The sequence below is a fragment of the Humulus lupulus genome, chromosome 1 (genome assembly GCF_963169125.1).
Source record: "Humulus lupulus chromosome 1, drHumLupu1.1, whole genome shotgun sequence".
NCBI lineage: Eukaryota > Viridiplantae > Streptophyta > Magnoliopsida > Rosales > Cannabaceae > Humulus > Humulus lupulus.
The window spans coordinates 39208551-39223167 of record NC_084793.1 but is presented as its reverse complement, the minus strand read 5'-3'; the positions used below and the strand labels follow the sequence as shown (position 1 = coordinate 39223167).

Sequence of the window (14617 nt, the reverse complement as noted above, 5' to 3'; positions counted from 1 at the left end):
AGTGCATCCTGGATAGATGTTATTTCCTTGCTGTCTGGTTGGCAAATGATACTTTTATTTATTTTTATGTCTACCCGATCTCAGATAGCGCATTTATTCTAGGTGATCTTTCTATCATGCCTATCAGTAATCGAGGTAGTTAAGCTGGATGTTTTGGTAGGATTACTTGTTTGTCTCGTGACAATGGTAGTTGCACCAGTTCCAACATTCCTACTGGTGTGGAAGGAATTAGTGTGGAAAGTGACGAGCCTATTATTGGTGGTCTGTCTGGTTGCATTATTCTAGGTCGTAACCCGAAGTCAAAAATTACTATAGAGGACTTGCCTCGGTTTCGTCATAATTATGATATAGCTAGTTATGTCAGTCTGCATGCTCCATCTAGTGGGGAGTGGGCTGATTGGACTTTACCTGACTGGGTATGCATGTATGAACTTTCTTTCAAGGAAGGGCTCAAATTTTCACTTTCTAGGTTAGTGAGGGAGGTATGTGAGTATCATCTTATTTTACCTGTCCAGCTAATGCCGAATGTCTGGCGCGCCTTGATGGCTGTGGAGGCCTTTAGTGAGAAACATGGCATTGAATTTACTATTGCGGAGGCATTACATGCTTACTCTTTGAAGGAGCATCATTCTGATAAGGGTAGATATCAGTTCTTATCTAGGTCGAAGGGTTCTCTTATTTTTGGTCTGAAAGATTGTGACAACCATTGGAAGGATCGATACTTTTTTGTTCTTTTCTAATGTTGGGGTTGCCGGCTGGTTGTAAGATTCCTCATGCATGTTCTCCAGCTAGTGAGTGTTTATGCGTGATAAAATTGTCAATTCCTTTTTGTAGTCTTATTGGTACTCATTCTAACTGGTTATCTTGTTTCCTTTGTAGGCAGGGTGAATTTACCATTTGCATGGATGTGTTGGGGGGTGTTGAGATAATATTCAATCAAATATGTGCAAGTGTACACAGTCACAAAACAAGTAATAAAGTGATAAGTATACAAGATCGTCTCCACAGGGATTGCAAATTAAAACTACATGCGTCAATTAATTACCAAACAATCACACAAGAGTGACCAAATTAAATTGTTTTGATTTTTGTAAGCTAACACTACTTGGAATCAATTAAAAATGCTAAAAAATAAACTGCAATGCTAATATAAAAGTGAGATAAAATTGATTGGTTAAAATAGGCTTGAATAATTAAATCCCTCTGTGTCAATTAACCTGTACGTTTTGCTGCAGCAAAATCTCAACAAACTACCTAGAGTTAACAAGAATTCAAAACACGTTCATGAAACTTTTCCAAGACCCATGATATTAATTCTTCCACCTAATTTAACATATTCCTATGCCAATCAAGTTAAAGAACCCAGAATGAAGCATCAATTCATCATTGTTACACAAGACAAATAACACATTCCTATGCTATTCACAAACATAATCTAACAAGATTACCACTTGTGTCATTCAAATCTATCCATTATATTCAAACTTCCTAGCACAAATATAACTCAATATCTTGTAATTGGTGATCAAGCAATAACAAGAATTCATCATTAAGCACAATTGAATGAACAATGGGTAAATTACTAAAATAAAGTGCTAAAAATTTAGAAATAAGACATAGAGTTCATCAACAATTCAAGCCACAAAAGATTAGCTCATGGCTAATGTAAAGAGCATAAATCCACTTTCAATTCTGCCCATGAGTATCAAAATTCACAATCAAAAGAGAAAATACAAATCTAGAGAGAGGGAGAGAGTAAGAACAAAATTTCTTCAATGGTGATGTAAGATTCCTCTTCTTTTCTCTTCTTGGACTTCTTATACTTCTCCTACCTCCTCTCTTTCTGTACTTGCAGCTCTCCCATTTCTCCCCAAAAAATGGCTACCTCCTCCTTTTTCACGTGATGTTCCCTTTTTACCCTAGGGTACAATTCCCTTCTAAAATTAGTAAGCCTAATCCACTACTTTTCTCCTTTTAGGCCCACTTTTATTTAGTCCACCATAATTCTGACATAAGAGTGCCCATGTGGCTATTTTTACACCTCAGGCTAGCTGGGAAAGCCACTTAGCAGTGACTTTTTCCAGCTAGGCTATAGTTGACCACGCAGCTCCAAAATGTTGCAACAATCCTCTTAGCAAAACTGCATATTTCAGCATGTGTTCCACTATTTCTTGCCAACTTTCCCACTCCTTTTGCTTCCCAAACTAGCTTGAGCTCCTTTATCACAAAAAATGAAAGCAAAATAGTTATTGTTGCGAAATTTTTAAGCTATGCAAGTGCACATAGTCGCAACTTGTAATAATATGGTAAAAACCAAATATCGTCCTCAAGGACTGAATTCTCAATTACCAGTCAATTAATTTCTCTTTCTATTTGATCAATTAAAATTCTTGATTCTTTTAGACACAGAAAAAGAAACTATAATATTCAGAAACAATAATTAAAATTTAAATAAAATAACAAATAATAACAAAACCTTGGATTGAATTCACTGTAAAACAATTAGGAATCCTAATCTTCTCTGCTATCCACTCTATTAATCTTTAATGCAATTACTATTGAAACTCTTCTCATTGAAATGATAGGTATGCAAAAGTGTTAACTATTCGAGTTAAGAAATAGAAAACTCGACCTAGTGTGAATTCCCTATATTTCTATGGTCAATTCAAACAATAGGAAGCAATGAACACAACCTTCAATCACATAAACCAATTTGATACTCTCGTTCTAAATTGAAATCTATGTCTATTCAATTTTAGCATATTCAAATCTCACTTTTCAGATTTTGATTCAAATTCGTAAATCATATGTAAAAGATGCGCAGTCAATTACATACACAATAAACACAAATTGAATAGATTTCAGATGAAGGAGAAATAGATAATTGCATTAAATCATAATAGAGTTTCAAGAGAGTCAATTAGAAAACCTAAACAGAAATTTAGTTCATAAACATGACTAAATCAAACATAAACATAGAATCAAAAGATAAAGAAAAAAGAAAAAGAACTCTGAGTTTTCTTGTTGTTTCTTCTCTAGCCTCCTTGCTTAATCTAGGGTTTTTTTCAATCTCCCCCTCTTTAAAAAACTACTAAAGTCGCAACATTATGTTTCTTAAGTAACCCTCCAAAGTTCCAAGTGAAAAGACCAAATTGCCATTCAAAAAGTGGTCAGAAATGTGAAAATCGCGTCACTAACACTGTAGCGCTACTTCTGGAGCGCTATTAACAGTGGCAAAATGCCTCAAAATCTGGTGCACTAGCGCTATAGCCCTCTTATTATGGCGTTGTAGCGCTAAAGTCAGAATAGAACGAAACTCGTTTCGAACAGCCTGCAGCGTCAACTCATCATATTTTGATCATAACTCCTTCGATATAACTCTGAAGTGAATGATTAAAAAATCTATGGAAAGATAAGAGAAATATCTACAACTTCTATTTCTAGAAGTGTTTCCAGAAAGTGAATAAATCATAGTCAAAATGCGGCTTGAAGTCTCAGACTTGCGTTATAGAGCATAAACGACGTGTGTTGAGCATCTTCAATGTAGTATTTTCCTCACATAATGTCTTGAAACTCCACAATCAACATGAAATCCATCTTATTTATCATATTTAACATGTTTCTTCTCATTTCACTCCATATTATGTACTTGACCATTAAAGCCTGAAACAAGAAGAAAACAAGCATAAATCTGCGCTAAACAATCCTAAATAACTAAAAACATAACATAAAACAATCTCTAAAACAAACCTAAAATGAACCTAACAATTATTTAAGTCCAAAATAGCTAAAAAAAAACCCAACTCTAAAATTAAACTACACAAGACACAAAGATCAAATTAACTAAAATATTAACGATTAAAGGCTCAATTCAACACTCTTTTCCTATAAAATCAAGTGTAAAAGAAAACTAAATAACTCTATATCATAGAATTATCAGAGGGCTCAAGTAGGGATGGAAAAAAACCCAGTGGATCGGGGCGGGTCAGAACCTCGACCCGACGGGACGACCCTTGATCCAGATATAAGCGGGGTAAAAACGGGGCAGGTCGAGATCCGACCCGACTTACTAGCAATTGAAGTGGGTCGGATCACGACCCGACCCGGTTGTTGTTGTTGTTTTTTTTTGTAATAAATAAATTTTTATTACTACCACTATTTAGGGTGATTCACAATACAAATATATATATATATAAGACAAAGTATATTTAAGAGAGATAGATGAGAAAATTGATGTTTTGCTTTGAAGTACATTAAATTTTATTTTATTTTAGTATGCAAGACCATTTATAAAAAAAATTAGGCAGCTCATTTCTATATAGTATGGCAGATTTTTTTGCTATTTTATTTTTATATTGTAACATTTTTAAAAAAATTAGTCTTTCTTTTATTAAAGAAAAAGAAGAAAAAAAAACCTTACCGGGTTGGGTCTGACCTGTCCCATCACATCCGGGGCGGGTTTGACCCGACCTGCATCAATAGCCTTAACGGGGTAGGTCGGGTCGAGGCAGGAGCTTAGCGGGTTGGGGCGGATCTTTAGCGGGGCGAGGCCGACCCGCCCCATTTACATCCCTAGGCTCAAGGAAGGGTTTATTGATTTGTCGATTTTCTGAGAGAAGACCGTAGGTGGCAAGTGGTATTGTCTGATTCGAACCTTCAAAGTAGCTCTTTGTGGAGTCAGGTTCCTCGTCATCCTGAAGGTATTTCCCTTCCTACGAGTCACATTTAATCTTGAATTATACTTATCACAAGGAGTCTTGAGATTTTGGGGTGTAAGTCTTCTTTTCTAAGTGAATTGACGCCAGGCGAACAAAATTTTACAGACGGACGAACGTTCTGTCTGGATCTGGATGGCTCGGGGGCTATGGATGTAATGCCTTGGCTACCCCAGAATCGTTACAGTGAACCGAAAATTTGACCCGCTACTCGAGTCCTTTGGTTAAAAACGTGTTCTAAGTGTCATTAAGAGGCTAAGGTGAAAAATTCAATAAAAAGGAAAGGATATGTTTTATTTAATACATAAAACTGTTCATGGGCCCACAAGAACATTTACAAGTTATTTACAACTCAAAAAGGTCATTACTGTTCCAAAATTACAAACCCGCCGACCTAAGCAGCAAAAATAGGGTAAACCCTCTAGTTCCTCTGAGAACTCCTTGGCTGTGGTGGTCAAGCAGCCGCATATGTACACATCACCACCTAAGCTCTCCACTCAAGGATGGGTGAGATTTTCTTTCCCTTTACCTGCACCACATAGCACCCATGAGTCAAAGCCCAGCAAGAAAACATAGCATTATATGTAAACATTATCAAATAATTATCATTATAATCACACAGAGTATACAACTCTTAAACAGATGAGTGAATATCACTTGAGGTTCTGGTAAACCATACTGAGTGACTGACAAGCAAGTCACTAATTAAACAGAATAGTGGCCGCTGGGTAAGCCACTAGCCTTAACAAATGAGAGACTGATGGGTAAGCCTCTAACTTAACAAATGAGTGACTGATGGGTAAGCCACACAAGCGCTTATAATATTCATCGAACTTGAGGTCGGTCCGACATTAATGCTCTTTGAGTCATCCAATGCAGATAGTCGATTAGATCCACTCTTTAATGGCTTGCGTGGAACACGCTAAGGCCGTCCTGACTAATAAGTCAGCACTATGTGACCAGTGCCCAATACCACTGCCGAACCTGACTAATGAGTCATAGCTTCACAGTTGATACTAGCACCTTTGCCAAATCTGACTAATGAGTCAGTACCATGCATAAGTGAGCAAAGATTTATTAAGCATTCGATAATCAATCCATGTCCACATTCACACATTCCACATGCCTCAAGAATAATCACACATGTCACATATGGGGTGCAGTTTTCTTACCTCTGGTTCGAGCTAGAAATGATGATAAGAACGACTCCTGAGAACGATCGACCTTTGATTCCTTAGTGGTTACCTAATCACAACCAATTATAACCTCAATTAATGAGAATCAACATGGATAGGGTTTTAACCTAAGCACCACTCTTGGGACCTCGAAACATGCCCACATGGTGAGTAGATTCGATCCCGAGCCTTAAGGATTGAAACCCCAAGTCAAAAACCCTTAAAAACACTCAAAACGGGACTTTGAAGGAACAGGGTAGCGCTACAGCGCTGAACCCCTAGCGCCCCAGCGCTATACTCAAAACCCCCAACATGCCCATTTGCCTCCTGAGGAGCGATGTAGCACCCTAGGGTGGGCGCTATAGTGGTACCTCCAGACCAAAAAACTCCCCTGAACCGACCTTCTTCATCTCCTTCGATTCCAACCTGATTCCCAAGCTTCCAAATCCCGTTTTTAATGCCAAATGAACCCAAAAACCATCCTAACATACCCCAAACATCCCAACCATAGGAACCCTAGCCAAAACTCCCAACAAAACCATGTATTCAATCTAGAAATCTCAGCTGCAAAACATAACTAAAACAGAGCAAACCAGGGAATTCTCTGGTTAGAAACTTACCCAAAGCTTAGCTTATGAAGCCCTTCAATGGAGGAGCACACTCCCAAACTTCCAAGGCTTGCTTCCCAAGCTTGAATCCTCAAGAATGATTAAAAAATCGCAAAGAAAACTGAAGGGAAGATGGTACGGGAAAACTCTTAAACGTGCTCTATTTTTCTACCTCTTCCTCAACCAAAAATAACTTATATCTATCCTAGGGGTGAAATGACCATTTTACCCCTAGGTCAATTTAAAGTTTCTAAAGGCTCCCAAGGCATATCTGGTATTTTCCACCTATCTCGTTAATCATAATTAACGCTCTCCAATTCCCGCTATTCTCGATAATCTCAAACACCAATAATTCACATCTCGTTACCCTTTAATACCCGGTAACGCTCTAATCATTAAAATCACCCCAAGCCCCGCACTTGAACCTGTTGTGACTAAACTGCTAATCATTGTCCCAAGATCGTCTCATGCCGAATAGCTCGAACAAACCCACATTATAATGTGGTCTCAACCATATATCACCGACATGCATACAAATATACCATTTTACCCTCAACAGGCCAAATTACTATCACACCCCTGTAATTAAAATGTGGACCCACATGCACGCATTTAACATTGTATTCTAATATAATTCACACATACATGCATAATATCAGTTAATGGCATAATTAAACAAGTATGGCCCTCCCGGCCTACTAATCCCGCCATTAACCACATCGGAGAATTCAGGGCATTACAATGGAACACCTTCGCGCATGTAAGAAGCAGGTGGGTGCGACTTCAAGTGCTGAAAATAAGGTTGTTAATGTTGTTCCGCCTCCTCCTCCTTCTGCCAGAAGGACTCAGAAGAAGAAGAAGAAGAAGCAGGCTTCTTCGACTGACTCAACCGATTGGTTTGGTGAGAAAATAGAGCTTTCTTTCCCGTCGACTGCCTCAAAAAGTTTGGCTCACACCTTGGAGAGGTTAACTAGCTACTATGACCTAAGGATAAAGACATGTTTTATCAGCTTAGGGTAGAATCATCGCTTTCCACGTTCATTTCCCATGCCTTTCAAGTATGTCCGACTCAACAAATAATTTATTGTGTAAGGTTGGATGGTCACACTGATCGACTTGTTTTTTTTATTTTTGCAGGGTATGCAGGGCCTTTTATGGGCAAATGAGAAGATTCATGCTTTTGAAAAACAAGTGAAAAAGTTGAAGACTCAAAAGGTTGATCTACAGATTGAGGTTAAGGGGTTGAAGAATTGCAAGGCGGATCTTGAGAAGCTTAATGGGGAACTTAAGACCTAGTTGAATGCTAAGGAGCAGGATGCCAGTCATCTGCAATCTACTTTGGCTACCCTAGTCAATGTTCAAGCCAAGGTTGATATGCTGGAGGGTCGTTTGATTGATATCGGTTTGGAGGCTGGGGTCCAATGTCGCGGTCAAATGGTGATTGATTATCGCGATGGGAAGGCTGTGTCTTGGGGTGTAACTCAGTTTATCAATGATTATGAGGAGCTACAGCGGATGAAGGCTGAGGAGGTTGCTCAAGCTGACAACCTGGCTGCCTCTTTCGGAGAAATGACCACATGCGACCTTAGTCGAGATGACTAATTCTTGGCCCTTGTTTAATTGACTATGACTTTGTTGTAAGAACATGTTGTTGGATGACTGTATGAACTCTTTATAAGTTGTTGTAGTTTGTATCTTTAATTATTTCAGTAGTAGTTTAACTTTCCTGAATGGTTGGTAGTTTACCTGAAAGTATTGACGTTTTATGTAAGCCTTTTGTGTTTCAATTCAAGACAATCTTGTATTAAGTATGTTCTATTTAAATGATTGATTGTGTTATCTAATTTTTTTATTATGTTTTGTCCAGATGGTTGTCTGGTTTGTCCGTATTGCTGATTGACTTAGCTCATCCTTTCCTTTTGTTATGGATGGTTGATCGACTTAGCTCATCCTCTTCTTTCGCTTATTGGGTCTGACTAACTAGTTTGTTTGATGATTTATCTTATCTTTGTCCCTCAGTCTAAGTGTAATATACTTGTTATTTTAGACATAGACTTTGATTTTTTCTTACGTTAGCTCGTGGCGTGTTCTCATCCTTAGAAGAATCATGGTCATGCTAACTTTTCATCTTGACTAACTTGCTGGATGACCAGTATAATCATTAAAAAAATTTGGATGCAATTGGGGTTGCACTCCGTAGAGCTGCCTACATACCTGTAGCGTCCCAAATTTGCTAATAAGGCTTAGGGCCTTGATTAGTGTGTCAGGAGGGCAAATTGATTTAATTATGATATTATATGAATTTGGTAATTATGTGATTGGACATGCATGATTGTGTGTATTAAATATGCATGTGGGCCCATTTCTGTGAATAGGGGCGTGTTTGTAATTTTGGTCTGTTGGGGGGTATAAATGTAAATATGCATGCGTTGTGAGTGAGACCCCAGTGTTATGGGGATATATTTGAGATGTGTGATCTGAGACGATTCAAGGGAGCTGATTAGCGGAATAGACACAACGGGGTCAAATGCCCGGCTTGTAAGGAGCCTGGGGGTATTTTGGGAATATAATGTGTTTGGGGATGACCGAGTAATGGGTAGTAGTTTAGTAATGGTTTGTACATGTTGGGATTAAATGAGAATTTATTAGGAACACTCGAGGAACTATCGGGATGTGGCAAATGAAGATTTAGCCCTTGGGACTGTTAAAGGATAGGGTTATGTCTATAGGGCATTTTGGACTTTTCACTTGGGGATAGGTTTGGATGGCCTTAGATAGTAGAACCCACTAGAAGTAGAAGGAACTCTCTCCCTCTCTCCCTACACGTTTTCCTTCCTCTCTATTTGGTGTTCTTGGAACTAAGGGGGGATTCTTTGAGGAACTGGCTGAGAATTGAAGGTGTGGAAGCTTGGAGACTGAGGAATCAAGCTAGGATCAGCTGAGGATTTCTTCAGGGTTATCATTTGAAAAAGGTGTAAGTGAATTCTTATGCTTCTCTGTTGAATTATGAGTTTGATATTGATGTTCTTGAGTTTCAAACTCAAGGTTTGAATTTTGGGTTGTGATGGAGTTTTGGCTTAGCTATTACTGTGGTGGTGTTGTTTAAGGTACTTGGGAATACTTGAGAGACTTATTTTTGGCTATAGTTCATGTTTACAGTGGAATTTTGGTGAATTGAGTTTAGGAAAAATGTAGAAAATTATGGGATTTCTGGGTTTCGGACTTTCTTCAAGCGCCGCGGCTCGTGTGTTCGAAGAGGCTGGAAGCCTCTGTCCTCCAGGCGCGCCGCGGCCCAAGGATGGGTATGTCGTGGCCCGTGTCTCTCATCAGGGAGGCTTTATGCCTCTGACTTGGGGCGCGTCGTATAGCGCGCAGGAATTTGAACCCAAATACATTACCCACAATGGAAGTAAACATGTTAGTAACAAAACCTTATTAAAAAAGGTCTAAGGGATAAGCTACATAAGCAATATATTGATTTTCTTCTCTAGCAACGGGCTCGATGTGGTAGCATCGACCTTTGTAGCGATCAAGGCTGGTAAGCCCGTCAATCCATACAGTTGTCCATGTACCAGTAGAAGATTCAGCAGCTACCGTAGCCCCAGCTTCTTCAGGGGGAACTCCATGTTGAGGAGTTACTCGAAATGCTGCCAAGATATCAATATCTTTGGTTTCATAGTCCGGTGTGTAATAAGTCAATTTATAACCTTTAACACCTGCTTTGAATCCAACACTTGCTTTAGTCTCTGTTTGTGGTGACATAAGTCCCTCCCTACAACTCATGAATTAAGAATTCTCGCAATAACAAGGTCTACTCGACATGAATTAGGAGTTAATGAAACCTTATCACAGGAATATTTCACAAAATTATCAACTGATCAGAACGAACGGTTCGTTTTTATACCGTGGTATTTGATTCGTCAAATACATCATTATTGTATACTCTTTCATATATATAGCGCAACCCTATCTTGTTTTTTCAAGTTTCTAATCTCGTACCCTTTATTTTTGAATAAAAATATATAATAAATGCGGCCTTGACAGTAAATATGTTGTATATATAAATCCTAGATTAGATGTAAAAACAGGTGAAATTTGTCCATGAAAAGAAATAAGGGGTATAGATATAAAAAATAAAATATTCTAAAATAATAATAGGCTAAGACTACATCGATATGTTGAAATAGGCAATAAGAGCCAATGAGATAGAAAAATGAAGCGTAAATGGAGTTTAGGTTCAAATTCCACGGCTTTCGCAAAAATTTTATTCATTCGCTTGATATTTTATTTTGAATTTGAAACTGGGGTTTAATGGATTTTGGTTGAACTTGAAAATTCACTCATTGAAATTGAATAAAAAAAAATAACTAAACAATTGAATTGGATTCAGTTGAATATTTGTTACCAACGAAATCGAGTGCTAACGCCCATCTCTTAATTGAATTAACCGATCAACTTAACTTGCTTTGCTCTCGAACCTATATTTTTTATTTCAATTTCACAAAAAATTTCAACATCTCTTTTCTTTTTTTATGAGAATAAATCCTACTACTTCTAGTCCTGGGGTTTCCGCACTTGACAAAAAAATCAGGGGCGTATTGCTCAAATCATTGGTCCGGTACTGGATGTAGCTTTTCCGCCGGGGAAAATGCCTAATATTTACAATGCTCTGGTAGTTAAGGGTCGAGATACTATTGGTAAACAAATTAATGTGACATGTGAAGTACAAAAATTATTAGGAAATAATCGAGTTAGAGCTGTAGCTATGAGTGCTACAGATGGTCTAATGAGAGGAATGGACGTGATTGACACAGGAGCTCCTTTAAGTGCTCCAGTCGGCAGAGCGACACTAGGACAAATTTTCAACGTACTTGGGAGCCCATTGATAATTTAGGTCCGGTAGATACTCGCACAACATCTCCTATTCATAGATTTGCACCTGCCTTTATACAATTAGATACAAAATTATTGATTTTTGAAATAGGAATTAAAGTAGTAGATCTTTTAGCCCCTTATTGCCGTGGAGGAAAAATAAGACTCTTTGGGGGTGTTGGAGTAGGTAAAACAATACTCATTATGGAATTGATCAACAACATTGCCAAAGCTCATGGGGCGTATTCGTATTTGGTGGAGTAGGTGAACGTACTTGTGAAGGAAATGATCTTTACATGGAAATGAAAGAATCTGGTGTAATTAATGAACAAAATATTGCCAAATCAAAAGTGGCTCTAGTCTATGGTCAGATGAATGAACCACCAGGGGCTCGTATGAGATTTGGTTTAACTGCTCTAACTATGGCGGAGTATTTTCTGAGATATTAATGAACAAGACGTACTTCTACTTATCGACAATATCTTTCATTTTGTCCAAGTAGGATCTGAAGTATCTGCCTTATTAGGCAGAATGCCTTCCGCTGTGGGTTATCAACCCACTCTTAGTACTAAAATGGATTCTTTACAAAAAAAAATTACTTCTACCAAAGAGGGGTCCATAACTTCTATTCAAGCAGTTTATGTACCCGCGGACGATTTGACCAATCCAGCTCCAACCACGAAATTTGCACATTTAGATGCGACTACCGTACTATCAAGAGGATTGGCTGCCAAAGGCATCTATCCAGCAGTAGATACTTTAGATTCAACGTCAACGATTCTCCAACCTCAGATTGTTGGTGAAGAACATTATGAAACTGCGCAAAGAGTTAAAGAAACTTTACAACGTTACAAAGAACTTCAGGACATTATAGCTATTCTTGGGTTGGACGAATTCTCTGAAGACGATCGCTTAACCGTAGCAAGAGCACAAAAAATTGAGCGTTTCTTGTCACAACCTTTTTTTGTAGTAGAAGTATTTACAGGTTCCCTGGGGAAATATATTGGTCTAGCAGAAACAATTAAAGGGTTTCAATTGATTCTTTCTGGAGAATTAGATGGTCTTCCCGAACAGGATTTTTATTTGGTAGGTAACATTGACCAAGCTACTGCAAAGGCTACGAAATTAGAAATGGAGAACAAATTGAAGAAATGACCTTCAATCTTTGTGTACTAACCCCAAATAAAATTGTTGGAAATTCATAAGTGAAAGAAATAATTTTATCGACTAATAGTGGAAAAATTGGAATATTACCAAATCATACACCTATTGCCACAGCTGTAGATATCGATATTTTGAGAATACACCTTCAAGACCAATGGTTAATGATGGCTCTGATGGGTGGTTTTGCTAGAATAGGGAATAATGAGATCACTGTTTTAGTAAATGATGCAGAGAAGGGTAGTGACATTGATCCACAAGAAGCTCAGCAAACTCTTGAAATAGCAGAAGTTAACTTAAGTAAAGCTGAAGGCAAGACACAAACAATTGAGGCAAATCTAGCTCTCAAACGAGCTAGGACACGAGTAGAGGCTATCAATATGATGTCGTAACTAGTTAGTGTGTCCGAATAAGCAAAATAAGATGTATAACAGAAGTTCTGTTTATACACCGTACTTTTGCATATGAAGATTCAAATTAAAATCGAATAAGAATCAAATCCAATAAAGTAGAATCAAATTCTAATGCAATGAACTAATTTGAAATTAGAAAATTCAATAGAGTAGGATAAAAAATATACAAAATCAATAAAAGCGAATGCGTATAAAAACTCATTATATACTAGTGACGTTGCTATCTAATAAGTTCTACCTACTATTGGATTTGAACCAATGACTCCTGCCTTATGAAAGCAATACTCTAACCACTAAGTTAAGTAGGTATTTTATCCTCACAAAACAAAAGGGGACCTATCCCATTGATGGATTATAAATTGAATATTACTTATAAGCAATACCAATCAAAGAGCTATCTTGACAAGAAATTATCTACATGATAAAATATGTATCACAAGCATAAGGGCTATAGCTCAGTTGGTAGAGCACCTCGTTTACACGCGCGCCAATGTTTTTCAAAGGAGTCCAGCGTGTAATCAAAAGATTTGATCTTATTGAGCAATGGATGTCTTACTCTATGCTTTTGGGAAACAAAAGAAGAGAACAATAGCCTGACAAATGGTTTGGTCTGATTTGGGCGCCTAAACGGATGCCAAGATAGAACACATCATTGCTTTGCAATACTGATAAGGTGAATATTCTATTTATTCAATGCTAAGCCTAATGAGTATAAGGACCTCAACAAAATTATCTTTTCGTTCTATCTTATGAACTTTAAGGTGTATAAAGTTTCATATTTGATTCAAGCAGAGCAATAGAAACTCCATTTAACTTAAGTCGGTCTATAGGCCAAAAGCAGACCTACATCAGGATAATCCTTCTTTGAAACACTTTGGTAGTGCTCCTGGATTGGAATGCACATAATGAATCAGAGCACGTGGAGCCATCTTTTTATTTTCTTTTTGTTTTTCTATCAAAAAAATATGGTAGACTAACTGATATTTATATCGGTTAACGAAAGAGACCAATGCAAAAAAAAAAGCATGTTGGGTCTTTGAAACAATTCAAATCATTTTGATAATAAAAATTTTGGTCTGTTTTACCGAGAAGGTCTACGGTTCGAGTCCGTATAGCCCTATAAAATAGAATATTTGTAATATATACAATTATTTTATCTCGAGATAATATTGAAATATAAGATTGAATCTATTCTATCTTATCTAATCTAAATAAGCTAAAAATTAGAAGAAAAAAAATCAATTTGTAAATCCTTTATTTAATATTTAATTCTTTAGAGATAATCTGAAAAGCAACGAATTTGTATAATATATACTTCGATTTATTCTATTTATTTTCTTTTTATATCAATAGAAAATAAAAAGAAAATCAAAGTATATGGAATAGAAATGAAATTCTAGTGGATATAGAGAATCTTGAAACAAAACATATACCGCAACAAACAACCGAAGTTAAGCAATTCGATCAAAATGAATGGTTATTTTGACTAAACAGTTATGGATGACTTGACAATTATGTCCAATTTGGATTGACTAATCTGGTATATTTTCCACATTAATGGGAGTATGTCTATGTTTCTGCTTTACGAATATGATCTTTTCTGGGCATTTATAATAATATCAAGTGTTATTCCTATTTTGACGTTAGAATTGATGATTAAATGTATCTAAGTT

The 14617-nt window shown here is 37.2% G+C and overlaps 1 protein-coding gene and 1 pseudogene across 1 annotated transcript; one reads left to right on the top strand and one right to left on the bottom strand.

Moving 5' to 3' along the window:
* Positions 1–9933: 9933 nt before the first annotated feature.
* Positions 9934–10281, bottom strand: LOC133813361 (ribulose bisphosphate carboxylase large chain). The gene has a single exon (XM_062246865.1). The coding sequence runs from the start codon at positions 10279–10281 to the stop codon at positions 9934–9936; it is 348 nt and encodes a 115-aa protein (XP_062102849.1).
* Positions 10282–11030: 749 nt separating this feature from the next.
* LOC133791525 (ATP synthase subunit beta, chloroplastic-like) lies at positions 11031–12525 on the top strand (annotated as a pseudogene).
* Positions 12526–14617: the final 2092 nt, after the last annotated feature.

What these genes read in the sequence shown, in the direction of transcription:
- LOC133813361 (XM_062246865.1), bottom strand. Translation starts at nt 10,281, where the DNA reads ATGAGTTGTAGGGAGGGACTTATGTCACCACAAACAGAGACTAAAGCA.